This window comes from Akebia trifoliata, chromosome 8, assembly GCF_017979445.1.
Source record: "Akebia trifoliata isolate Shusen 1 chromosome 8, ASM1797944v1, whole genome shotgun sequence".
NCBI lineage: Eukaryota > Viridiplantae > Streptophyta > Magnoliopsida > Ranunculales > Lardizabalaceae > Akebia > Akebia trifoliata.
Window position 1 is genome coordinate 13505963 of NC_141382.1, and position 25511 is coordinate 13531473.

The 25511-nt window shown below is 35.0% G+C and overlaps 1 protein-coding gene, 1 long non-coding RNA gene and 1 pseudogene across 5 annotated transcripts; 1 reads left to right on the forward strand and 2 right to left on the reverse strand.

Moving 5' to 3' along the window:
- Positions 1–8684: 8684 nt before the first annotated feature.
- On the forward strand, positions 8685–11633 carry LOC147396195 (uncharacterized; annotated as a pseudogene). Its single transcript, XR_015180456.1, has 3 exons — positions 8685–8975; positions 10509–10723; positions 10850–11633. The product of XR_015180456.1 is annotated as an uncharacterized LOC147396195 (transcript).
- Positions 11634–11792: 159 nt separating this feature from the next.
- On the reverse strand, positions 11793–22142 carry LOC147396196 (ADP-ribosylation factor 2-like). 2 transcript variants are annotated; one of them, XM_086451602.1, is made up of 5 exons: positions 21795–22142; positions 20361–20440; positions 12216–12334; positions 12019–12100; positions 11793–11924 (listed from the first exon to the last, which is right to left on the reverse strand). In XM_086451602.1, the coding sequence occupies exons 1-5, from the start codon at positions 21940–21942 to the stop codon at positions 11919–11921; spliced, it is 435 nt and encodes a 144-aa protein (XP_086307728.1). In that variant the 5' UTR covers positions 21943–22142; the 3' UTR covers positions 11793–11918. The 2 variants fall into 2 exon arrangements, with proteins under 2 accessions (XP_086307728.1, XP_086307729.1); XM_086451603.1 differs by having other exon boundaries at positions 20370–20440; positions 21795–22139.
- LOC147396197 (uncharacterized) lies at positions 15919–19672 on the reverse strand. 2 transcript variants are annotated; one of them, XR_015180852.1, is made up of 4 exons: positions 19383–19672; positions 17472–17550; positions 16939–17102; positions 15919–16206 (listed from the first exon to the last, which is right to left on the reverse strand). It is a non-coding gene; the product is annotated as an uncharacterized LOC147396197 (long non-coding RNA). The 2 variants fall into 2 exon arrangements; XR_015180853.1 differs by lacking the exon at positions 19383–19672 and adding an exon at positions 17689–17707.
- Positions 22143–25511: the final 3369 nt, after the last annotated feature.

A 25511-nucleotide genomic window follows, 5' to 3' on the forward strand; every position in this document is an offset into this window, starting at 1 on the left:
AAAGAATAATCATTTTGATTGGGTAGGTTCGGTGCCTAATACCTTTCGAAACCCGTAATTTGATCCCTTATCCATTTCTTTTATTTGTGGACCGATCCATATTCATTCGGAGTTATTTTTTGTTCCTAGACCTAAACTAGGTGGCGACTCCCATTTTTCAAAAAATCTCCCATTTATAAATCGGACTCTTATTCGTTATTTAATGAAAAAAGGGTCGACTCAATTTCAGTGGCAACTTTACTGGGCATTTTAAGGTCAAACTTGACCCGATCCAAAACTATCCTTAGGTTGACTATTTACTTAAGTCAACTCAATTGACTCAAAAAGACTTTTAGAATATGCTAGATTTTGTCCTTCCTTTCATTGACATGTGATTGGAAGTAATTGATTTTATTTTTTTGATTGATTTGATGATTGGATGTATGAGGTTTGTATGGTTGGATATTTGTGAAAACGCCCCGGGCATACTTTGTCCATTCGCATACACTCATGAGCATGCATACTCACATTTGCATCATGACATGCCCTTATAAATTCCCGTAGTTGGATCCAAGCTAACCTAGTCCTTCGGGATATAGGGGATGACAGTGAACGCTACAACTTCAGTATAGTACCTTTGGGTATATCAAATTAGAGCACCACGTACTGCTTAACCAAGTAAAATTGAGATAGTACATCGGTATTTCGGGCTGAAGTGACCTAAGTTTTGTTCTAACCTAGCCTCAATCATATAGTGAGCCTAGAGACTTGAACTTAAGTACGGTCCCATTAAATCATGACTTGAATAGACCATGAGTGCTTTTGAGTTATTTTTTTTAATCTAACAAAAAAGGTAAGTGGGTGAACCGATCCACACCACTCAAATTGAACCCGCAACAATGGTCTAACCCAAGAGATGTAATTGATAAGACGTGCCGACCAATCAATTTAAAACCTATTGACTCAATCGGTACATCAATCTTTTGGATCGGTATACCGACCGATCGAGTTAATTGATTTAGTAAAATGTCAATTAGGTGATATATTATTCTTTTGAATCCATTGGGTAGAACCGATCCAAATGTGACAATTGAATTTCTTTTTCGAACCTACTCTATCCAATAGATCTGACCTTTCCTTAAATCAAAATGGTTGAATCACATTAAATATCATACCAAACAAAAATAGACTTGGCTCCTTTTAATGTGTCAATAATGGAAGGTAGTTTTTTTGTATAAATGGCTCACGATGATATATAATTATTGATGGACCGAGCCTTAGAAGCATTAACCACTGTCGAGAAGTACAATTTTGTTGCATGTGGATTTCAAAACATATTCTCCCTCAAATAAGTAAATGTTAACTAGAACCTCTTATGTGCCGCGGTCAAGTTCTGGGACCCAAACTACCATGTATTTCGCTTTAGTTCTATCATGTTTTGTGCTACTCACGAGGATTTCTATAGCATCATGGGGATAAACACATTAGGTCCAATGGTTCGTCAGTTATTACCATCTCAATATATGAAAGAACTTGTAAGAGGATTAGGAGTTAAGCTTAAGAAAGCAAGAAGATTCATCAATTACGAATCATTGAACATGCGAACACTATTAGAAGTACACCAAACTCCCAAACGGTAGTACCTTGGGATTTTGCTTCGGAACCTCATAGGAAGACTAAAGATTTTACCATATGTTTGGGGGTATTGTTGATGAATTTTCTAATTTCCTTTAGGATGGGTCATCAGTTGCCAGGCTTCTTTGTAGATATTGCTGAACAACTCAAGAATAAGGCTACCCGATTCCTATAATATTCATCGAAACTTTTGATGGGTTATTTAATGAGAATGCACCAAAAGGAGCAGGGTTAAGATGAAGCCCACACTTACTTAATATATGGTTGTGCATTCTACTTAGCATTGCAGAATTCCTACGAATTAAAAAAAGGTAAATGGGATAAATTCACAAAAAAAGAGACATCGGTGGAAGATTGGAGAGATTGATTCTCAAATTTGATTGCTCGGGACGTCAGTTGGGACAGATTGGAATCGAAGATAACTGAAGGTATCGTGCTTCCTTCAAAATGGTATGATCATGTAGTACTCACCAGACTATTGAATACATATTTTTATTACCCAAGGATGATACCAAGATAGATGAGACTCCCTTCATTTATCTTAGTGCACCTAAGGAATCGACACCAATTCAGAAATTGGTACGATTTTTAATGCAAAGTCTCTTTAAATAAGACCCTAATTAATAATAAATCACCTCGTCAAACATAATCCTGACCAGCAAATTTATAAAAGAAATAATAAAAGAGAATGCTATCAAGAAGGATCATTTACCTACCACCAATTCTTAATGCACTTTTGACGAGTTTGATGATACTATTGTGTCCAAACTCAAACGTCCACCACCTAGTTGGAGTCGAGAGTCAAGTCGTTCAAAGCGAATATCAACACCAAGTGAACTGTCATAAATGACCTCAGAATCTACTACCTCAGTCTTATCGATTGAAAGCGATGTCTTGAATCCTCATTCTATAATTAAACTCGTTATGGGTACTCGTCTTTAATTTTTCACGAGTCATGTGACTTAGTTCGAGTTTAGTCTTTTATCAAGTTGGCAATGCCTTATTTTCATTAGCACGAGTTTAGCCATTTTATTTCTGTTGAGTCGAATCAGTTTGTCGAGCTTGCAATAGCGTCAGTTACCCCATTTGAATTTAATGGAATAAAAGAAATTTTCGAATACCTCTAGTGCATTAATGAATTAATTAATAATCATACTTTAAGAGAGGATTCTCTAACGAGAAACATCCTCTCGAGTTAATCGCATTACTTGAACAAAAAGACAAAGGTCGGACTCAACGTTTAATCTAGGAAGACAATGTTATTAACCTCGGAACAAAAAATAATTTCCAAGTAATTCAGATTGGATCTAATTTATCCCTAGAGGAACATGAGGAGATGATAAATTTATTCAGAAAATTCAAAAGACTTATTCACGTAGTCCTATGAGGATATATGGGGTAAGCTTCGGTGTTGTCTAACATGAAATAAATGTCCGTCCTACGAAATGAAATACTACACATAAAGTCAGAACGGAATCACATAATCAGAGGACAAGTTATGAAATATATCAATGTTGGATTTCTCAAAATAGTAGAACACCTAGAGTGGATTACTATTGAGGCAGCTAACAAAAATCTTGAAACTCTCATCATGAAAAGGTATAAAACACATCGAGATCGGTCAGAGAAATTATCGTTCACACCTTTGACATATCAAATTTCAATTCGATTTTCTATGCAGACTACCCAGAGTTTTATGTTATGTGGCATGAAAAGAAATTTTTGAAATGGAAAGTTCGTTTCTTAAAGTATGAACAAAAAATCAATTGTTAGAAGCGGATTTGATTTATCACCATGAATTATTTGTGTTTTGATAAGAAAATGAAGATGTGGGACATGCAAGTTGAAGATTTATTCTTCAAAGAAAATCGAGCAATTGTCTCTAACCCAATAAAGAAAATGCAAATCCAACATGGAAGGTCCTTTCATCACCAAGATAAGAATATTTGAAAAATCTGTCAGATTTCAAAGATCGCAACGACGCCAAAATGTTATAATCATTCAACCTTGGCTAGATCGAGCGGTACTATATTTAAGGAGGCCATCTTTGGCCGAACAAATTTTCCTGTTACCTAGTTCAATATCCCATTTTTTAACCTTTTGTAGCCTTTCAAAAAAAATTTTGTTTTTTCTTTCTCAACCCGATTATCCAACTTAGGGGAGGGAATGTGCTCAAACTATGTTTTGGTCTGATCTCAAAAATAATTGGGGTACATAGGCAACCTAAGAAGTTACTTTAGGCCCGACACACAAAAAAAAAAATATAAAATTTCTCCCTCAAAGAGATAAAAAAAATCCAAAGAAAAAAGGTATTGTCAAAATAGGGAAGAAAATTCAGAAAGAAAAAAATCAAAGATATTGTCAAAATAGGGAATAAATTTCAAAGAAAATGAAAAAAAAAAGTTTCGAGAGAAATGCCACACAAAGGGCATTTGGGTTTTAAGCCTAAAGTTTTCTTTCTTTCTTAGCCTACTCCTAATCCCACTTATGAAAGTCCTCCTAATTACCATGCGAAAAAGTCAAGGAAAATAGCAAAGCATGATCAAACAGTAACTCCAGAAGTTCAGAAGGGAAGAAAAAGAAAAGTCTGCTGGCTCGAAACTCCGAAAAGACGACTTAGGCAAAAATTAAGGTAAGCTCGTAAGGTTGAAAATTTGAAATGACGGGCTTGGCAACAATCAAAGGAAAGAAAAATGGTAAGCTCACTAGATCAAAAATCTAAAAAGGCGATCTATGCAAAAGTTAGACCATGATCGCTAGATTGAAAATCTTAAAAGGTTGTCTAGGCAAAAATTAGAGCAATCAAGGAAAAATCCCAATCAAGTTGAGAATCTTAAAAGTGGTCAAAACTGAAACATTAAAAGTTTGAAGGGCCAAGCTTCATTGATTTTGGGACAAACAATTAATACCCAGTTTAAACCAAATATAGACTTAATGGATACAAGTATCTCTTCTATGATTGATCTGAAGAGCTTCACGTCCTTAAGTGAATCAACGAGGGATAAAGAACAGATTCTATAATGAATTTCAAAAAGAAAATATTTTGTTTCAATTTCTTTGAGCCTGACTCAAAATTTTCAATATAAAAAGTCAAAATTAAAAGTTAAACCTTTATTGCACTTGTCGTAATCAAAGATTTTAAACTTTTATAATAAAGACATTTCCTTTTTTCAAAAAGTATAGTTTCCCCTTTTATGTTAGGGACATTCTTTTTCAAATGATTTTCAATTATCCCTAGTATAATGTTTTATATCAGACTAGGGGCATTTTGTTCTGAAGTCTGATCAATTTCAATCGCAAAGGATAAGGTTAACCTTGAATTAAAAGTTACCATTTTGATAGCAAGTTTTAAAAAACCCCTAAGGTTAAAAAGAAGTTAAAATGTTGACCCAAGATTCAATTTTTTTTAAAACCTGTCCGCTGAGATTTTTCTTGGATTATGCTCAAACATCGCTAAGGGTTTTCTATAATTTTGCTCAGACACCGTTGAGGGTTTTCTCAGATTTTGCTCAGACACCCTCGAGGATTTTTCTAAAATTGTGCTCAGACACTGTCGAGTGTTTTCTCTAATTTTGCTTAGATATCACCGAGGGTTTCTCTAGGATTATGCTTAGACACCGTCGAGGGTAGTCTCAGATTTTGCTCAAATACTGTCGAGGGTCGTCTCAGATTTTGGTCAAACACCGTCGAGGGTTTTTCTCGAATTATGCTCAGACACCGTTGAGGGTTTTCTCGGATTATGCTCAGATACCGCCGAGGGTTTTCTCGAATTTTGCTCAGACACAGCCGAGTGTTTTTTCAGATTTTGCTCAGACACCATTGAGGATTTTCTCAGGTTATGCTCAGATTATGCTCAAATTATGCTCAGTTTATGCTTAGATTTTACTTAGTTTCTAATTCATAATTTTCTCAAGTGTTGCTCAGGTCTTATGTTGACCTTACACAGCTTTTCATTATTAAGCTTGTTATCCTTCCAACATGAATGCATAGAATGGAGGTGCGTCATTTCAAGATTATCACTACACTATTGCACACATATACACTTGTATTGTATTCACATAGCCAAGGAGAATTTTTCAAAATTCAAGGATTTGACATTTTTAGTTCAATGAGAGGTTACGAGGGTAAAAATGAAAAAAATAAAGTTAGAAGGGTATTAATCTTTATGGTTATATGGATAAAAGATGAAAAATAATAAAATAGGTTAAAATGGGTAAAAAGAAAATATAGTAAAATTCGAAGGAGTAAAGAATAAAATAAATAAAGTGAACCCCACAAAATTATTACTTGATGGGAGGTTTATTTTCATACGCACACACACAAACATGTAGTATTGTGGATCCTAGAGTTGGGTTAAGAGGGGTGAAAAAAGGTAGGAGGGGTATTATTGAAAAAATTAAGATTAAAAGGGTAAAAGATGAAAAATAAAAAAAGTGGATTAAATGGGTAAAAGAGAAAATATAGTAAAATTAGAGAAGATGAAGAATAAAGAAAATTAAGTGGATCCCATAAAAGTGGGCCTTATCGTTATTAAATTTTTTTAAGGTCAACAGGAAAAATAAAAAAAATAATAAAATAGCTTAAAATTGAGATATAATAAAGTTAGAGGGAGTGAAGAGGAAAGACAAAAAAAATGTGTTATAGGTAGATGAGACATTTCTCTAACTACAAAACTATAGTTGATGGGACATCTATCCTCAACTCAAAAAACACAAAACTGTAATAATTTAGTTGTACTTTTATTTTATTTTATATAGTTATAGTATGTCCAAATTTCTTAAAAATAAAAACTCATTTTTTTACATAAGGTTAAGGAGAAAATAAAATAATAATAAAAATCAAGACTCCAAAAGTCACAACTTACAACTAAAAATTCTACATCGTCCCTTTTTTTTCCCTTTAGTTATTCATTCAATGATGGATTCAAAGGTCATATGCACTTATATTTACTAGTTTTCTTATTTTTTATGTTATAATTTTTTAAGAAATAAATTTTATTTGGTGATCCAAATGAAATTAGGGTTGTTCAATGAACTCGACCCATCCAAAATTATCTAACCCAATTTTAAAAGCTCAAGCTCAAGTTGACCTTGGATTAATGAGCTCAGACAAAATCGTAGGGTTGCGGCTTTTGCCACCTGGGTTGAGCCTGGGTTTACCCTCCAACCAGGTTGTAACCCTACCTCTTAGCAACCCCCAGCCAGGTCAACATGGAACTGGACCCGCACAAAACAATGGTTTTATTGGGGAAATTTTATTAGAATTATTCATATAACTATGACAAGTGGAAATATTTAGTAATCAAAAGGTTTTTGCTATGAAAAATAGAAAATTGGATCGACTCTATTGGAATATTAGATCTAAGGGAAAATGTGGTATTTTGGAATTCGGGTTAATTGGTTTCAGATATGGAAATCTACAATTATATGAGTTATGTCTCTAACCATTCTCAACATGGTGACATTCTCCCATCTCTCATTTGTAAGGCTTAGTCGAACCACGTAACTCTTGTGTTCCTTTTATTTATTTCTCATTACATACATAACTGTATATAAGGATTGATGCTCATAGACTATAATCATTAGCTATAAATTATAGACTATATTTGTTTACAGTTATCAAAGGGGAGAATCCAAGAATCAGGAGCAGCATATGACTAATGAGGCTATAAAAGTGAGTAAATAGGCTTAGTTACTCGTATCACCGCACCATTCCATGCAGGGACGTCGAAACCTTCGATCATCAATCTAAACATTGAAAATTTGACATGGATAGTTGATCAAAGACCCTTTAATCAGATGGTTAATTAGCTTTCTTGAAACTAATCCGTAACAGTGCTCGGACGTACCATTTTTACTTAAAAAACCTTATTTGTTCTGATATAGGCTCATCAATCCAAGCCCAAAATTACATTTGCCAAACAATTTTGGGTTTGTATTAAACAATTCTGAGAAGGCCTTGAAGCAATTCAATATGATCAAATGGACACAATAATTCGCTTGTCAAGATGTTCTCATAATTGAGTGAGGAGAGGGAGAGACATTGTAATGTTTAATATGAGTGTTCTTACTCAATAAAAATGGTACGATCATCTATTCTTAATGTCCTTTTTGAGAGATTCTATTGCAACAACAACTTTTGCTAATGCCACCTCAATTCATATGTAAATCATCAAAGAATTAACACACATCCTGGGGTGGCATCAGTAAAAGTTGGTGTGGCAATAGAAGCTCTCTTCATTTTTTAGCCAACCATTTCAATAAATGGAGACACAATGTGAAAAAAGCCCAAATTTGATGGCCTTGGGCCATCAAAATTCATAAAATTCGATAGACCAAGAGGTTGAATTGGTGTCGAATTTTATTTTTCAACGAGTCGAAACTGTCAAATTAATGAAGGATGAAAGAAATTTGACAGCTCTAAACCATCAAATCTGGGAACATCAAGAATTTCGACAGTCATAGACCGTCAAAATTGAATTTCTAAAATTCATGGGCCTTGGCTTGTCAAATTTTTATGTCGAATTTTCTAATTTTCACATAGTGAGATCTAATGAACTATCCTCCTTTTTTAGCATTCCACAGTTGCAATCATATTCTGCCAACCTATAACTTGATATTTGTACCAAAAAATATACACAAAATCTCAAGATTAATCAAAATATACCCTTTTTAAGGAAAACAACAAAAATTGTACAACTCAAGCCAGTTCTTGCTCTACCACCTCAATTCAATCTCTCCCTCCCCCCCTCCCTCAATTCCATTCCCAAAACAACAAAAAAAATGGGTTCTTTTTCTTGTTTATTCCTACTTTCTTCTTTCTTGATTGTTTCTCTCTGCTTCCTTTCCATCTCTGCAGTTGTGATAGACCCCACCGCAGAATTAATTGACGAGATCTGTCACCAGATTGATAACTATGATTTTTGCAAGAAAACTTTTTATGAAAACAAGAAATCCTCCACAACTAACCTGCTAGGCCTCGCTCAAATCACAATCGAGTTAGTGCTATTCAATGCCACAAATACTTTTTGTTACATTGATCATCTTTCTATGAATGAGAGAGATAGCGTAATGAAGGAAGATCTTTTCAAATGCGAAGAAAAGTATCTAAGTTTGATGGATAATTTTGAAGAAGCCTTCAGGTGTCTGGACATGAGGCAGTACCACACTACGATGAAATTAGAGTTCGACGTATCAGATGAGCCTAGGAAATGTGAGAATCTGTTCATGCAACAACCGGTTCGTACGTCCCCTCTGAGCGATAAGAATGAGGTTATGGAACTGCTCAGTAAGATGGCTCTTGTGACTGCCAGTCTTCTTGTTTTTGATCAGCCTTCCAAGTTTTTCAATGAGCTTCAATGTGTCATCTAATAGGTGTTCATGTTCTTCTTCTTTAGTTATTTTGCTCTTTTTTTGTTGGTCTTTTGAGTTGATGGAGGTGGGTAGTTCCAAGGCCTTTGTGGCTAATTTGAGTGCCTCAATTGAAAAAGTTGGACCAGAAATAATGAAAATCTTTTGTACTTCATTTGATCTGTTTTGCTTATACTACTCGTCTTTCTATCATCTACTAGGAGGGTATGCATGTGATTCTCAAGAAATGACATAGATGAAGGTACTTTTATGATTAATATAAACAAGTGTTGGGTTAGATGTCTACGAGTAAAGTCCTGATGGGTTCTGTACATCAAATACCCAACCTGGGGATAATTGGGATTTTGACATAAGGGAAAAATATGGTATTTTGGATTTTTGGAGGATTATCATTTCTCATTCGTGAATGTAGACATAGCAGAACCACTTAAATCTTTGCTGGATCTAAAGACCTGAACGCACGACAATAAACACACAAGAAACACTTAAAGACAACCATACTTCTATTTTCTACTTGAGTCGTAAATTGAATTATTACCACTCAAGTTCTTAAAAATATCATCGTAAATTTAGAATAAGTACACATATTTTTTGTTAAGAGTTTACTGATTGTTAATAGAGGTTATTTAAAAAATATCCTAAAAAGAACTGTTCAAAGAATCCATTTTTATTGCAAACCCACTAATGGATTAGTAATTACAAGCTTCTGAAAGTTTTAAGAGAAAAAAACAGATTTTTAGATACTTTTAAAAGGGAGAAGAAACTACATATCATCTTACTGACTTTTTTATTTTGAATAATGCTGAAGTGACTTCGTACTAACACTAACACTGCCTTGGCCACCGAACTAACATTGAGGTTTGTCCAGAACCATAGACCTTTTTCCCTGAGATGTTAGTGAGCGCATGTATGATTCTAAGTAGGGGTGCAACTTAATTTGATTTAAACTGAGAATCAAATCAATCTGTGAATTTTGGATTAGATTGATTTGATTTTAATTAAATAACGGTTCGATTTCAGATTAACAAATTAAAAATCGATGGGTTCATTCAGTTTTGGATTCAGAATTTATAAATAATCGAACCGAATCAAAATTGTATTTTAAAATAAAATATAAATTCTTTTCAAAACCCTAACCCTCTCTCTCTCTCTCTCTCGTCTCTACGGTTGCGAGCCTGCGACTGCGATCGGTTCATCTCTCTCTCTCTCGTCTCTGCGGCCTGCGGCTGCGACCGGTCTCTCTCTCTCTCTCTCGTCTCTACTGCTGCGACCTGCAGCTGCGAGTTGCCTCTAACTGCGTCGGCGGCAGTTCATCTCTCTCTCTCCTTTTGGACATCTGGTTATTTTTGTTTCCCGCCAAGATAATGATTTCTTTTGGTGTTTATTTCCTCTTTTTGGACATCTGGGTGTTCCTAATTTTGATGATTTGTGCATATTTTTTTCATTTTTTTAACTACCAAAAAAGGAGCTAACTCTGGTGGGTTTGCTCTGTTTTTTTTCTTTTTTCCTTTTTTTTTTTTTCAGATAAGGAGATCTTGGTACCACGATGTGATTAGAGTTTCTGAGATTCAAAAGGTCCTGGACATTAGTGGGTTCAAACCTACATTATCAACAGTGCGAGAGTTGTGTTCTTGAACGAGCGACCTCAGCCTAGGCCTGGTAAAGGTGTCACAAACACGTGCGAAGCCTGCGAGCGAAGCCTTCTTGACTCCTTCAGATTTTGCTCTCTTGGATGCAAAGTAAGAATACAAATTCCCAATTTTCTCTCTTAATTCATTGTTTTTAATGAAAATTTGACATAAATTCAAAGGGGTTTTGAGTAATTTGTGATTAGTTTTGTAAAAATTCTTGCCTATTGTTCTCAGATTGTTGGGACATCAAAGAATCACAGGAAGAAGAAACGATCAACAAATTCAGATTTTGAAGAATCCTACAGTAACTGCAGCCATGGCCATGAGAAGAACAAAATTCAGAGCTTCACTCCTTCAACGCCCCCTCCAATTGTCACCAATTACAGAACTGCCAAGCGAAGAAAGGGAATACCTCACAGAGCACCAATGGGTGGATTTATCTTAGAATACTGAAAAATATATTTATAATTACTGGCAACCCATGGAACCGAACCGAACCAAACCAAATCGAATTAAGGTCAGTTTGGGTTGGTTCAGTTTTGATTCTGATTCTCATATAATGGAACCGATTTCAGTCAGTTTGATTCTGATTTTACTCTAACCCGAACCAAGTTGCACCCCTAGTTCTAAGCACATCTCCACGTCAGTTCAGTGCCCAACACAGTGTCCTGCACAGCCACTAGCATCATCCTGTAAGGAGTAAACCTAGTTCATTTAATTAGTGGTAGCAAGAAAATATTCATGCTTGCTCAACTTAAATTTTTTTTGACAAAACAAGATAGTTCATCCCAATCGCAGAACTTGTTCACATTTTACAATTTATTGTTAAATGAGGCATTTGCAAATCCTTCCGTCTATTTGGTTCTCTCGAGGCTACGGTTTGCATTTCCAAATCATCTCTCCCTGACTAGGAAAAGTGGCATTCTAGTTTTTTTTTTTTAAACCCACTGTAATATCATTTGAGTGGAGGGCTCGGATTTGTACAATCATAACTAACACAGCTTATGAGATATGATGATAATAGAGTATGGGAGAAGAATATAACCATAAAAATGGAAAAAAGAAAAAAAAAAAAAAAAAAAGAAGAATTATTCTTAGATTTAAGAAACAAATGCCAATATCTGTAACAGAAACACAGAAACCTTTAAACAAAGGACGATAAATTGTTTAAACAGTTCCTTTCTCTCAAGGTCTAGAAGAAAAATGAAAAGCAATACATCCAAGTAGTAATAATAATAGTACCATTTCTACTCTTGACATGCTTACTGTAGCCCAAAAATCATAAGGAATCATCCCCAATCTTCTATGCCTGCAATAATGGAAAGATGTGAATGATCCGACAAAAATACCCTATCCTTACATATTAAATGAAATCTTCTTGTATCGAATCTGGGCATGTTTACCTTGTTAGCAATGTTGTTGGAGAGCCAATCCAGTCCCTCATACAGCCCTTCTCCAGAAGTTGCACATGTGCCCTGAATGTACCTAGTAATAATTATACAAATAGAGGATCTCCAATTAAATAAAAATTTTATGAAGTTTCGTACAGAAATAATAATTATTTATACCAAGATTGAATAAACATGCTTTTTTAATTTACCAGTGGCGCTGTCGGAGTGAGTGAAGACCGAGCTTATCAGTGATCTCAGCAGCATTCATTGCATTCGGAAGATCTTGTTTGTTTGCAAAAACGAGCAGAACTGCATCCCTCAACTCATCCTGCCACATAATTATGTTATAACAAAGACCATTCACACTAACACAGTCAAGGTTGAGAATCCTTCAAAATGTTTCTATGTTGTTCCCCAGAAATGATACGATAGATAAATAGCTTAGAATAATAGTACTAGAGCCATTGTCTAAGGGTTTTCTTCTATTACCTCATTCAACATCCTGTGCAGCTCATCCCTAGCCTCAACCACACGGTCACGGTCATTGCTGTCAACCACAAAGATAAGACCTTGGTGTATTTTGGAAGTAATGTCTCCACAAAGGGCGGATCTGAAACCAGCACAGAAAAAAGAAAAAACACCCACAACTTTTTAGAGGTTCTACCACTTAATTAAGCCAAATCGGTAAGTGGTACCTTCGATTAGATGATGTGGATTTATTACAATAATTAAATAACAACTAAACCCCAAGTCTCTTCCCCACACATACGATATGCCTTGAAATGTCAACCACAAAGGGTAAACATAAAATATGTAAGTACATGTTTGCCTTCGCACGTCTATAGATGCATATATGTGTGCGTATTGTACACTCATCAAAATTCCCTATAATCATTAGCCACATCATGGCATACCCACACATGTATGTCAATGAATATGTGAACGTACATATGTGTACGGTCAATTCAGTAAATATTCAAGAAAATGCCTTGAAATGTCAACCGTCGCATTTTGCTTCTCCTCTAAATAATCAAAGACAGACTGAACAATAAAATGACTTGAATCACTATAGCTCATGATTATGTTAAGTAACTGATAGGGAGACGATTAATCAGCAGCACTAGACCGTCCATATGCGTGCCAACTTTGAAACTGTAAATAGACATACTACATGGATAGAAGTATACGTCATTAGATACAAAGATATATCTGTGGGCATCAAAATTTTAAAAAAGGCCCTCATAAATTTTATAAGGCAAAATAAAGTCCTTAACCTCACAGTTAGGCCCACAAGTCTAAATTGAGGATCTGTTAATCGGGACGGGCTTCATATGTTTGGGTTTGGATTTTCATAGATAAAGCCCATGATCTAAACTAAATCAAGTGATCCATATATTAAATATTTGGCCTTATATCTAAATAAATGAGTTTGACCCAATAATAATCCATAGAATCCCTAAATGGGATTTGAACAAATTTAGCCTCTTAAACAAATCAATTAAGCCTTTTTAAGTTGAGGGTATAATTGAAAAGCTAAATTACCTTTAAGTCTATAAATACAAGAGCCTCTCTCATGGAGAGGGGATCTGGATCACTTTCTTTCAGAAGACAGAAGTTCTCTCTCTAGAGAAGAAGAAGCTCTCAAGCCCTCCTCCAGAGACAAAGCAAGGTTCTTCAGAGATCCGGACTCCGACTAAAGAGAAGATCAAGTATAAAGTCCTTCTCCGGAAGTCAAGAAAATATTCTCAGCCGATAAAGCGCGAAGCCCGGAGATAAGAAAATCTACAGAAGCCTCTACAGAAGATCAAGCACAAAGCAAAGCCAACATCAAAGCATCCTTCTTAGCCGATAAAGCGCGAAGCTCGGAGAGAAGAAAAGCTACATACGTTGTCACTATTTTTTTTGTACTTGACTGTTAATCAGTGGAAACACTGAGATCTGTATCCACTTTTCATCAAAAATCAATAAAATCATTTACGATCTTATTTCACGGATCTCGAGGTAGATCCGTAGAAATTTATTGTCGACAATATCATTATACATATATTTACTATTATGACGAAACTCACCGCTAGATCTGTGAGCTGATCCTTGATCCCTTATGTTTTCAAAAAAAAAAAAAAAAATTCATGCAAACATCTAAGAATAATATTAATCTTGATTTTGAATTCTGGCATTTCAGTCATTTTAATTGAAGCCGAGGATACTTGGAGCATTCTTTTTCAAAATCATCCTCAGCCATAAGTGTCATGTTAGTGGTGGTCGTGATCTAGAGCCCGGGGAAGGGGTGGGGCTCCAATCAGTGCAAGACCTTCCACAAGCATGTCCATTATATTGGTATATAAAATGAGTCATGCTATCTCGATGAAAAGCATCTATGGTTTTGTGCGCACCTCCACATCAGGAAAGTGCATTATTCATATAAAATACATGCATGCATGCTCCCCTAATTGACATGCCTAAAAGATGTTTAAAAATGTCAGCCATAGAAGATTCTATATTTTTAATAGGATCAAAGGACTGAAAAAAGAAATGGCTTGGGTTTCTCTCAGTTATGATTATGTTAAGTACTGACATGGAGACAATTAATCAGCACTAGACCGTCCATAAGCATGCCTGCTTTGAAACTATAAACATACGTACATATGTGCATGCCTATAAATATACTTCCTTAAATACGTACATTTTTTTGTTTTGTTTTGTGGATAAGTAAATTAACTTGTTTTTAATGAGTTCAGTAACTTGGTGTTGGCAGGATATGAACCCTGGTCTCTAGTATCATCACCCGAACACTTTACTAATTAAGCATGCAGGCACCTGCTCCTTAAGCACACACATATCTCCACCTTTATGATCATGAGAATGCATATGCTTCACATACTCATACACATCATGAAATTGACAAGACTTACCCCAACTATCTTGAGTTGCACGCACAACCCTTGATAACTCAATTTATTGAGTCCGACTTTGAAGTGGCCAAGCTGCCTCAAAATTTTGTAGGAACCCACCTCATTACAAGACACGTGACTTTTTGTATTTATTTCACGTCCTTACTTTTAAATTAATATTTAGGATATCTCCAAGGAATGCCACGTGTAATCCAAAGGAGAGGGCTTTACCGAAATTTGAAGTTTGGATGGTAGCTTCAAATTCTTTTCCCAATTTATATCTATAAAATAGAACACTTTTTTTCTACAGTTTATGTGCTTTTTGAGGTGGGGATAAACATCCCCTTAACTATAATTTTGTGATATGACAAATGGCCCGTTGACCTACTCCACACTTTTTTATTTTTTCTCTTCACTCCCTCTAGCTTTATTATATTTCCTCTTTAACCCACTTGATTGTTTTTCATTTTTTACTCTCTTAACCTCATTTTTTTTAATAATAACTCACTAACTTTATTTTTTTTCCACTTTTACCCCCCAAAGATGATGCACGTGCTATAGGCACGAGCGAACTCTAGTATAGCTATATCCTTTACTATATACATTTTCTTTTTTGTTATGTAGATATAATGCATACACTGCGTCATATTTCACGAAAAACGACTGGCCAAAGCCGTCGTTTTTTAAGAATAATGACGGCCCCCGCCGTCGCAAGAGCAGTTGTGAATAACGATGTCGTTTTTAGTGAACGACGGGTGGCACGTGTCAACAAAGTGTTGTGAAAAACGACGGTCATGGTCTGTCAAAATAAAACGACGGCCCAAACCCGTCATTTATTTATTCGAATTTAAATTTAATTAATGGATATAAACGACGGCTTAAAGTCGTCGTTTTTTTTTAACACTTTTTTTTTTTTTTTTTTTTTGTAATTAACCACTATTGTTTGTCATTTTTAATATTTTTCACCTAAAAAGAAAATGACAATTTTCATTGAAAATTGAAATCTAATAAAATAAATAAATACACCAAAAAAACAAAAATTTACATTTTTCAAATGGAAACAATTTTCCTTCAAATTTTACATGTGCAATCATAGTCCAACATGCCCCGTTTTGCATGGTGTCAATTTTAATCTACATTTCAATGTTTAAAGTAGTTTTTCAAAAAATATCTTCTACCAACTTCACTTCACTTGACTTGACTTGTAGAAATCAAAACCAACATCTGTCTTTCTCAGTCCTTAGAAGAATGACGCAGCGATTCTTAAGGATAATATACATTCCTACTTCTTGTGACATATTGCCGAAATCTGTGGTTGAAAAATTAAAAAAACATTGTCAGATATATAGTAATGACACCGACTACCTAAAACAATCCAAGTAATTATGCAAGAAAGATAAATATACCAAATTACAAAATAAAAGAGTTCTCATAACTATCATTGTCAAACATTTCTCAACAGCACTAGCTCAATCCTTAACCATAACCTAAGCTCTCACAGTAAGTGGTGTCCCTCTTAATTTCCCAATTATCGATTATCTTGGTTTTGTCAACTATATTGAACCCTGTCACATTACAATATTGGTGTCATTCTCTGAGAACGGGAGGGGAACAGGAAGCTGAAACTGTTGGGTGAAATCTCAGGGGGCATTTTGTTCTTGATTCTAGAATCTGATTAGTTGTTTAGTTGGGAAATCAATAGTGTTTCTCCCAGGATCAGAATCAAACATTGGCTAAACATAACCAGAATAGAATACAAGACCTGTTTCTTGCAATTTTTTAATCTGTTTATTATGCTTTTAGCTCTAATGTGTGTTTTTGCTTATATGCATACTGTATTTTGTATAACAGTTGCTGAAACTATCAGAAAATATGTCATCAGCACCAACAGATTTTTATTATTATAGCTTTTGAAATTAGTTTCATGGCAAAGTGTAGACCAATTAATTGTGTAGACCACTTTCAACTAAGTCATTCATGTATGGATTGTTGTTAAGCAGCGAGGCTACATCACGAAAATAAATAAATAAATTATTCTCACTGTTTGTTGGCTTTTGGCATGGCTGGCAATGTATATGAAAGGAGAAATCTTAGTTTCCTTCAAGTTGTGGGGATTCAAAAAATGAGTGACCTCGAAGTTGGTGCATCTCCTACTTCATTTCTAGCGTTTCCATACGTGGGAAGCCTCATTTCAGCCAAATCAGCCTTGAGAGTGAAAGGGTAACAGTAAGTAAATATTGAAGAAGGAAGAAAGACTTTTGGGTTGCTGTATATTTAAAAATCTATGGCTGTCTACACACTACTGTGTCGGTGCAATGTTGCATGTATTATCTTAGGAAGTCACTTTAAACATTGGTAGCTTTATACAGCCAAGAGAGGAACTAAAGCAAAAGAAACCAGCCAAGTAGTAGCATCTCATACACTGAAAGAAAAAGAAGAAATCCAATGTACCAAGCACATAATCTACCCTCCACCAGCCAACACTTACCTCTACTTTCTAAAACCCTAAGATCAAGTCTACACTAATTATAAAAATAAAAAAAATAAAAAAGCCCCACAGACAAGAAAGTGGACCTTTCAGAGCATAAAGGGTGCAAAGAAGTAAGGAATGGCACTCCCTGTTCTCTGGCAGTTTAAGAAATCCCTCCAATATCTGCAAACAAACACGAAAGACAAATTAAAATCTTAGCATTCTTTTTTTATTTTATACCAACTGAACAAAATCAGAAACTGAAGTTGGCTAAAACATAGCATTTTAGTAAAGGGATTAGCTGAGTAGGCTGCATTAAACCTTGTAAGAGGGAAAAAAAAAGTTAGGGCTTAGACCCATAGCTCAGTTGGTTTGAAAGATTGCAAAACTCAGGTAGATCTGACCCACATAGTGATGAAAGAATTTTTTTTTTTCTTCTCTTTGTAACTCTAACCCACATGGGTGCTATCTGTGTTATGATGAAAGTCTTAATTGAAAGAAATAAGTACATTCAAACCCAACTTTAATAAGTAGTACTAGTCTTTAAGAATCCCTCTATCATATAACAATAAAGTGAAAGCTCCCAAATTATATTCTTTGTAACTCTCTACAAGCAAAGCACATACAAGTCCAAGTCCTAGCAACTAAAGAAACCCAAAAGATAAAGAAAAATCTTGCTTTTTTTAACAGGTGCATTCAAACTGAACACCTCTTTTTATCAATATATCTTGTGAGAACAATATATTGATGTTAAGGGATCTAATTTACAAGAATCCTACTTTGATCCCATTGGCTAGTGATCCTTCTAGCTAAGATTGCTAACTCTATAAGCTTCTACCTCTTCTTGGTGATGAATTGCATACGCATATACTATAAAATTGTGAAAATAATAATTCTATTTATAATGGAAATAATCCAAGCAACTCATGAACAAACTATACAAACTGACTTTGGCAGATGCTATGTTCGTTGAAAGTATTTTAATAGCAATGTAACCAAAAGTGTAAGCGATTGAGGTCCTTCAGGCATGGGCAAAGCTTCTCCAAGAACATTTTGACAATAAAAAATCAAATTATTGAGATTCACACTCCAATCAAACAAATGAATGCATTGCTCATTCCACTCAGTTTCTAAAGACAGTATCTGCCATACCTCACTTCATAACTATAAAATCTAGTAGTAAACATAGTAGGAAATTAAGCACAAATCACTAGCATTTTAACTTTCAAACCAATTCATAGGATCGAAAGTTGACTCTAGAAAATGTTTTTTTAACTATAAATTGATCATAGTTTTCAGCATCCGGAGTTGCTGCATTTCTGAGCATAATTTGACTTCTAAGTGCTCATTGGCTCGGGACTGCCAGAAGAAACTAAAAAGAAATACTTCAGTGAACGGATTTTTACAACTAAGCAACAACTTAACAGATTCAACAAGAAAAAATAAACTGTGAAAGATCTCAAAACCTAAACACAAATAAACAAATCAATCCAAAATCAAAAAAACCTATATGTACGAAACAGAACGAATCAGAAATACAAAACCAATAATCTCCAACAGAAATATAGTTTAACAAAGTGTAATCAAGAAATCTTTTTGTATTGAAAATTAAGGAGATTCATCAAAGATCTAATCAATTCACCAATTAGCTCAAAATTTCCAAATTAGTACACATATAGGTAGTCTGCGATCATCATAAAGACATAAACAGATCAAATATGTGGTTATAAACGAATCAACCTCCAACATTTTGAAGTAATCATCCATCAATCTATCTAACAAATAATCTCTAACAGAAACAGAGTAACAATGTATGATCTACAACAAAACAAGAACACGATTAAACAAATACAATCTATTCACCATTAGAAATCTCCATTATTCAAGAAAAATTTAGCTTAAATTCAAGAAATAAACAGAGATCGTTATCAAATGGCTGTAGAAAACATTATGCCTGTGTGTGTGTGTGTGTGTGAGAGAGAGAGAGAGAGAGAGAGAGAGAGAGAGAGAACTACCTGGAACGTGTGGGTTGAAGAAGATCCGAAACTCCAATGAGAATGAAAATCCGACAGAGACGTTTGTTGCTTTATGATTTCGTGCAAAAAATCTATGAGAATGAAAATCCGAAACTCCAAATCGACAGAGAGAAGATCGATCTTCTCTCCGAAACCCTAGAATCGTGAGAGAAGAAATCGAAAATCTCAAACTCTAGAGTCGTGAGAGAAGAAATCGAAAAAAAAAATAGATTAAATGTGATTTGTTGTTTCAGATTTGAGATTCAAGATTTTTTAAGGAAGAAGATGCAAATAATAGATTTTAAGTGAAGAAGATGGAAAGGGTGTAACATTAGTAAAAGTTGGTGCGTCAAATAGTCGCACCCAATTTTTATTCACGCCACACCAATTGGTGTAGCATTAGTAAAATTTGGTGCGGCAAATAATAACACCCAATTTTTATTAACACCACATCAATAAGTGTAATATTAGTAAAAGTTGGTGCGGCAATAGTAACACCCAATTTTTATTAACGCCACACCAATCGGTGTAACATTAGTAAAAGTTGGTGCGGCAATAGTGACTCTTTTACTAATTTAATGACGGATTAAATTAGTTGTTTATAATCGATCATTATAAACGTCATTAAGGGTTAAACAACTGACAAAACCCGTCGTTTATAAACGACGGTTGTAGTCCGTCGTTTTTTCCGCTATATTTACTCGTTTTTCATAGTTTGTGACGTAGTGATATTAATATGCAAGAAGATGGTTTGACATTTCACAGGCTTCACTATTATCAGTCACCAATAAAGATGACGATCAATTCAGATATATTTTTGACTTACAGCTTTCAAAATTGTTGCTTCAATCCAGGCACCCCATTAAGTAACCATATGAACTTCCTAAACCCTATGGTCCTCATGCAATTCTAGAATGTAATATGATTCAGTGTCATTATTATAGCTTTAAGTCTTTGGATCAATAAGAAGTTATTGACCATACATACCTTGTCCTGACCACCAACATCCCAGACAGTGAAGCTAATGTTCTTGTATTCCAGAGTCTCCACGTTAAATCCTGATAGAAAAAAGAGCATGTGAGACACAAGTAAACATGCATGTATATAATGCGAGCTAAAAGAACAGGAGAAAATTCTTGCATCCTTCATCTGAATGGAAGTTACATAAAAAATTTAAACATAATAACACCGGATACCACATGTGTGTTCATCCTTCAATTGCATTTCCCAAAAAATTTGAATTCATTTTCTTTTTAAGTTTTTCGGATATTCATGCATTATTACCAGGATGAGTCATTAGGTTTAAAATCTAAATAGGACAAAAACAACTCAAAGACACTTAGGGTATGTTTGATTGCATGGAAAGTCACTTTCCATGAAATTTGAAATCCATGAAAAATTAGTTGTGGAAAATAGGTAGGGTTGGAAAATCAAATTCCATTGTTTGATTTCACTTGGATAAAATCATGAAAAAAATATGAGAAAAAATAAGAAGAGGAGAAGGAGGATGTGGCGACGACGAGGGCGACGGTGGCGGCGACAACGGCGGCGGTGGCGATGGCGGTGGCGACTACGACGACGATGGTGGAGGCGGTGGCGGCGACGACGACGACGGTGGCGACGGCGACAACGACGACGATGACGGCGACGACGACAACGACGACGGTGGCGACGGCGACGATAAAGGTAAGTGAAGAAAATGGGGGGAGAACTTGGTGGTGGTGGTGGCGGAGGAGGTGAGGGATGGAGAAGAAGAAAAATAAGAAGAGAGAGAGAGAAGGTGGTCGGAGACGGAAGAGAGAGAGAGAAGGTGGTCGGAGACGGAGTCGACGGCGACGGCGATGACGATGGTGACGACGGCGATGACGACGACGGCAAGGTTAGTGTAATGGTGGTGGTGGTGGTAGTGGTGGTGGTAGGGAATAATTTAGATGGAAAACATGGGTGGATTTCATTTTCCCACCCATATGGGTGGAAAAGTGAAATCCATGATTTAGTTGACTTTTTGAATGGGGTGGAAAATGAATTCCATTTCCATGTGCAATCAAACACTTGAAAAATGTCATTTTCCATGGAAATTGATTTTCCACCTTATTTTCCATGTGCAATCAAACATACCCTTAAATTTTAATATGCACATTTAATGCTCATAGACCCAATTCTAACTAATCATGTAGATACAAGAAAAAAATCCAACTAATGAAAATTAATTATTAACCTAAGTAACTAAGGTTCATATACATAAGTAGAATATTCTTCTACATATTATATAGAAAGAACCAAGCACAAACAGTCCTTAACACCTAGAAAACATACATGGAATGTCCTTTGCCTCATTCATATATTTTTAAGTTTAGAACATAAAAGAAATATACTCGTATATTTTAAGATTAGAATGTGAAACAAGCATACCAATTGTAGGAATGGTGGTGACGATCTCTCCTAACTTGAGCTTGTACAAAATGGTGGTCTTACCAGCAGCGTCGAGAACTACCATAAGAATGAGCATCTCTTTCTTGGCAAAGAGCTGACTGAAAAACTTGGTGAAAGACAACCCCATGTTTGAGTCTGAAGGCTCAAGCAATCCCAAGTGAGGTCAGAAACCTTTTTTTTTCTTTTGGGTACTTTATATAAAATGTAAGTTGTCAATCAATTACCATACAGGAGCATGTTGTGGGACATACATGGATATTTGCATGATGGTAACCACGTACAAGGATTAAAATATCATATGGATTGAATTTTTCAGTCAATGAAAAAGCCCATACGGTATAGATCGATACATTCAATACAAACCGATACATTTGCGAAATATTCAATATTTTTTTATCAGTCGTGTCCGATAAAGATACGTATCGACCGATACATTCCGATATTTTAAACGCCCATGTACATTCAAATGATTATTGGATGCTTGTAAAATTCAATAGGCACCCAATCGCCAGGAATGTATGGCTATCATTAACTTTGGATTTGGATGCCTTTTAATAGAAATTTAAACAATGAATACGTTAAATTCATAACATTTGATCTAAAACAAGGAAATCTCCATGAAAGAAATCAGTCAGAAAACGATATCGCATCTTATGCAAGTCTACTCCCTCAAGAAATAGAATGTAAAATAAATATAATCCGTCCTAAGTGGTTAAACATCTGTTCATCAATGCTCATAGAATATCAGATCAATCAAAATTAATCAATCAACTTCATCAAATCCAGAAGGAAAACAAATTACCTCTATAAATATATATATATATTTATTTATTTATTTGTCAACAATCAAATTAAACAAAATCAAACAAATTAACAAGAAATTCAAACTCAAACACATAAATTAATTAATCAACGCTAGTGTTTGCATCAAAATGCAGATTTGCCAGATCGTAAAACAATTTTGATTACACAAATGCAAATGTTAAGAAAGAAACAAAATCAACCTCGAACGACACAAATAGATCTAGCAAGACTGGATTTCTTCTTCTACGAAGCAAATCAACCAAAGCACACTTCAAATCCAACAAAATCAATCAAAATACTAGCAAAAGATCTAAGAGATTACCGAATCTAGGTCTGAAAATCTCAAAAAAATCCCTAAAATCACAGATCGAAAAGAAAAAAATGATAGAAAACGTGAATCAAATTCAAAACTAGCTCTTACAAGAGAAAAAAGGCAGATCGCAGAAATCCTAATGAGAAGTTGTTGTTCACAACCAGACTCGACATCAAAAGAAGTGGCTACATATGAAGACCGATATTAATGGGCATTAAAATGTCGTTAGCATTTGCAAGTGCAAGTGAACTGTCACGTGACGGACACCATTATTATTGCCATTAATTCTGGTCTTGCGTGTTACGTCTCCTTGACGCGTTGAATGTTTCAACTTGTTGTCTTCGAATTATAACATTTTGCACAAAATTACGAAATGTGCCTGTGACGCCCCGCCAAACGCCAACACAAAAACCCCATGTCAGATCTCGAGGCACTAGGTGGTACTTCGAAATTTCAACATGGTCTCCTCTGTTTATGTTAGCATTCCAAGGCGTTCAACCTACACCTGATAAATGACATACATTATCCTGCATATATATACAAAATATAATAACAGCGGAAATCTATATATATATATATATCTAATAACGAACGATAGATTAGAGTGCGGAAGAAGAAATTTATATACGGGATTATATAAAAATTCCTCATTCTAACAAAAGTCCTAACGCTCAGCACAAATCTATAACACTCTTAGATAAATCGAGTACAATCCCAATACTCACCAGGTGACGGACTCTAGTTATCTATCTGACCCACCAGATGATCCTCACTTGTGTTCTATACCTGTATCGTTAAGTTCTGAATCTGAAACTAAAAAAAATGGAGAAGGAAAGGGCGAGTAACAATGGTTATTACCTAGTAGGGAAGCAAACAATTTCTGTCAATAACTTCTCCTAACATAAACGAATAAACATACTGAATCATTTTAAAATATGCAAAGTTTTACAGAAGAAACTACAATTAACTGGTACATATAACCAGGGATAAGCAACTAAACATTTTAAAACTCACATTACATCGATCAGTAGTACTCACTATAACATTCTCTTTTTATACAAATCTATTTGATCAAATGAAAATATTAAACGTGCATTTCATTTTATATATCAAAATAAGGCAACAAATACATAATACACAATGGTAGAATAGTGGAATTAGAGAGTTGGGATTCATGACTGGATTGCTCCCAATCGGGACATGATGTTTCATAATAAAGTATTAGTTCCTGATTTTGTGGCTAGTTATTGTTGACCACACTTGCGGGACCATTTATCCGGTTCAGGCTGGCCATTTGACGTGACTGTAAGCAAGGGGTCTCTTTTCGATGTGTTAGAACGTTCGACTACTATAGATTGTTAGTGATCACTGACTAATCATCTTCGTATATGCCTATCAAGCGTACATGTGATTCCCAAATATACAAATTATTCATATACGACCACCTTTACATTACAAGTTCACTGGTAAAGATAGAGAGGAATAACCCAGATTCCAATTGTGACTCCACTCTCATACGTGTCCCATACCACGTATGAGCTTGATGGTCCCTACCGTACTTCCCAGGATAGTACACTACTCCGGATGATATGACGTACTATCCCTTCAGGCATTCATAGACTCTTTAACAGCTCACAAAATAATTATATATATATATTTAATTTGAAAACAAAAGAGAAATTAACAATACAAGGTTGAGAATGAATATCCAGTTTCCTACCATGCAAGTGTGGCCACCTGGCCTAAAATAAATAACAGAACAGAAAAGTAAACAACGCCTCGCATTAAAAGAAAGTAAATAAACATGTAACCAGTAACATTATCCCTAGATATCCGTTCACAAACCTACACACAACACAACAATGTAAAATGCAGACATCACCTCTCGGGTGTGACTCTGACATTTTACCGTTTCATACCCTTTTTCCCTTTTTTTTTGATATTTACAGTTTTCAATCTCTCAAACAAAATATCCACTTTCTGATATTCATCAACTCAATTTGAGTTCATTGAATATTAAATCATTTTTTCAACTATGAAATTCATTTTTATCAATAACATTGAAAAAGTACAAAACTTAAATCAAAACGGGGTCCGAGCAGTGCACATGATCCAATTGACGAAAATAACCCATTGAAATGTCCTACCCACGTATAATTTATTATAAAATACAATTAAACATATCAAACATGCAAAGTTTTGGCGTGAATTTAAAATAAACAATTGAATTCTATATTTTTGGAAACTTACCACAAAATTTTAATAAAATCCAAAATGCAATTTTCACAATCTATGATTACTAATAGAAATTGAGAGTTTTTTACTATTTATGTGTGAAAGTATCAAAGTATATACGTGAAAATCAAGGCGATCGCGCATAAAAATCGAGATGGAACGGATTTTGAGGTGGTTGATTTTTGAGTTGACCTAGTGGTTTTGAAGATCTTTACGTCGTCGTCTTTTCTCCCTTCTACGTCGGAAGATGATTTGATCCCGAAACAAATGAAATCCGAGGTCAAAGTTTCGAAACTCTCGTATATAAATACGGCTAATTTTTGACGATACGGGGTGAAAAAGAA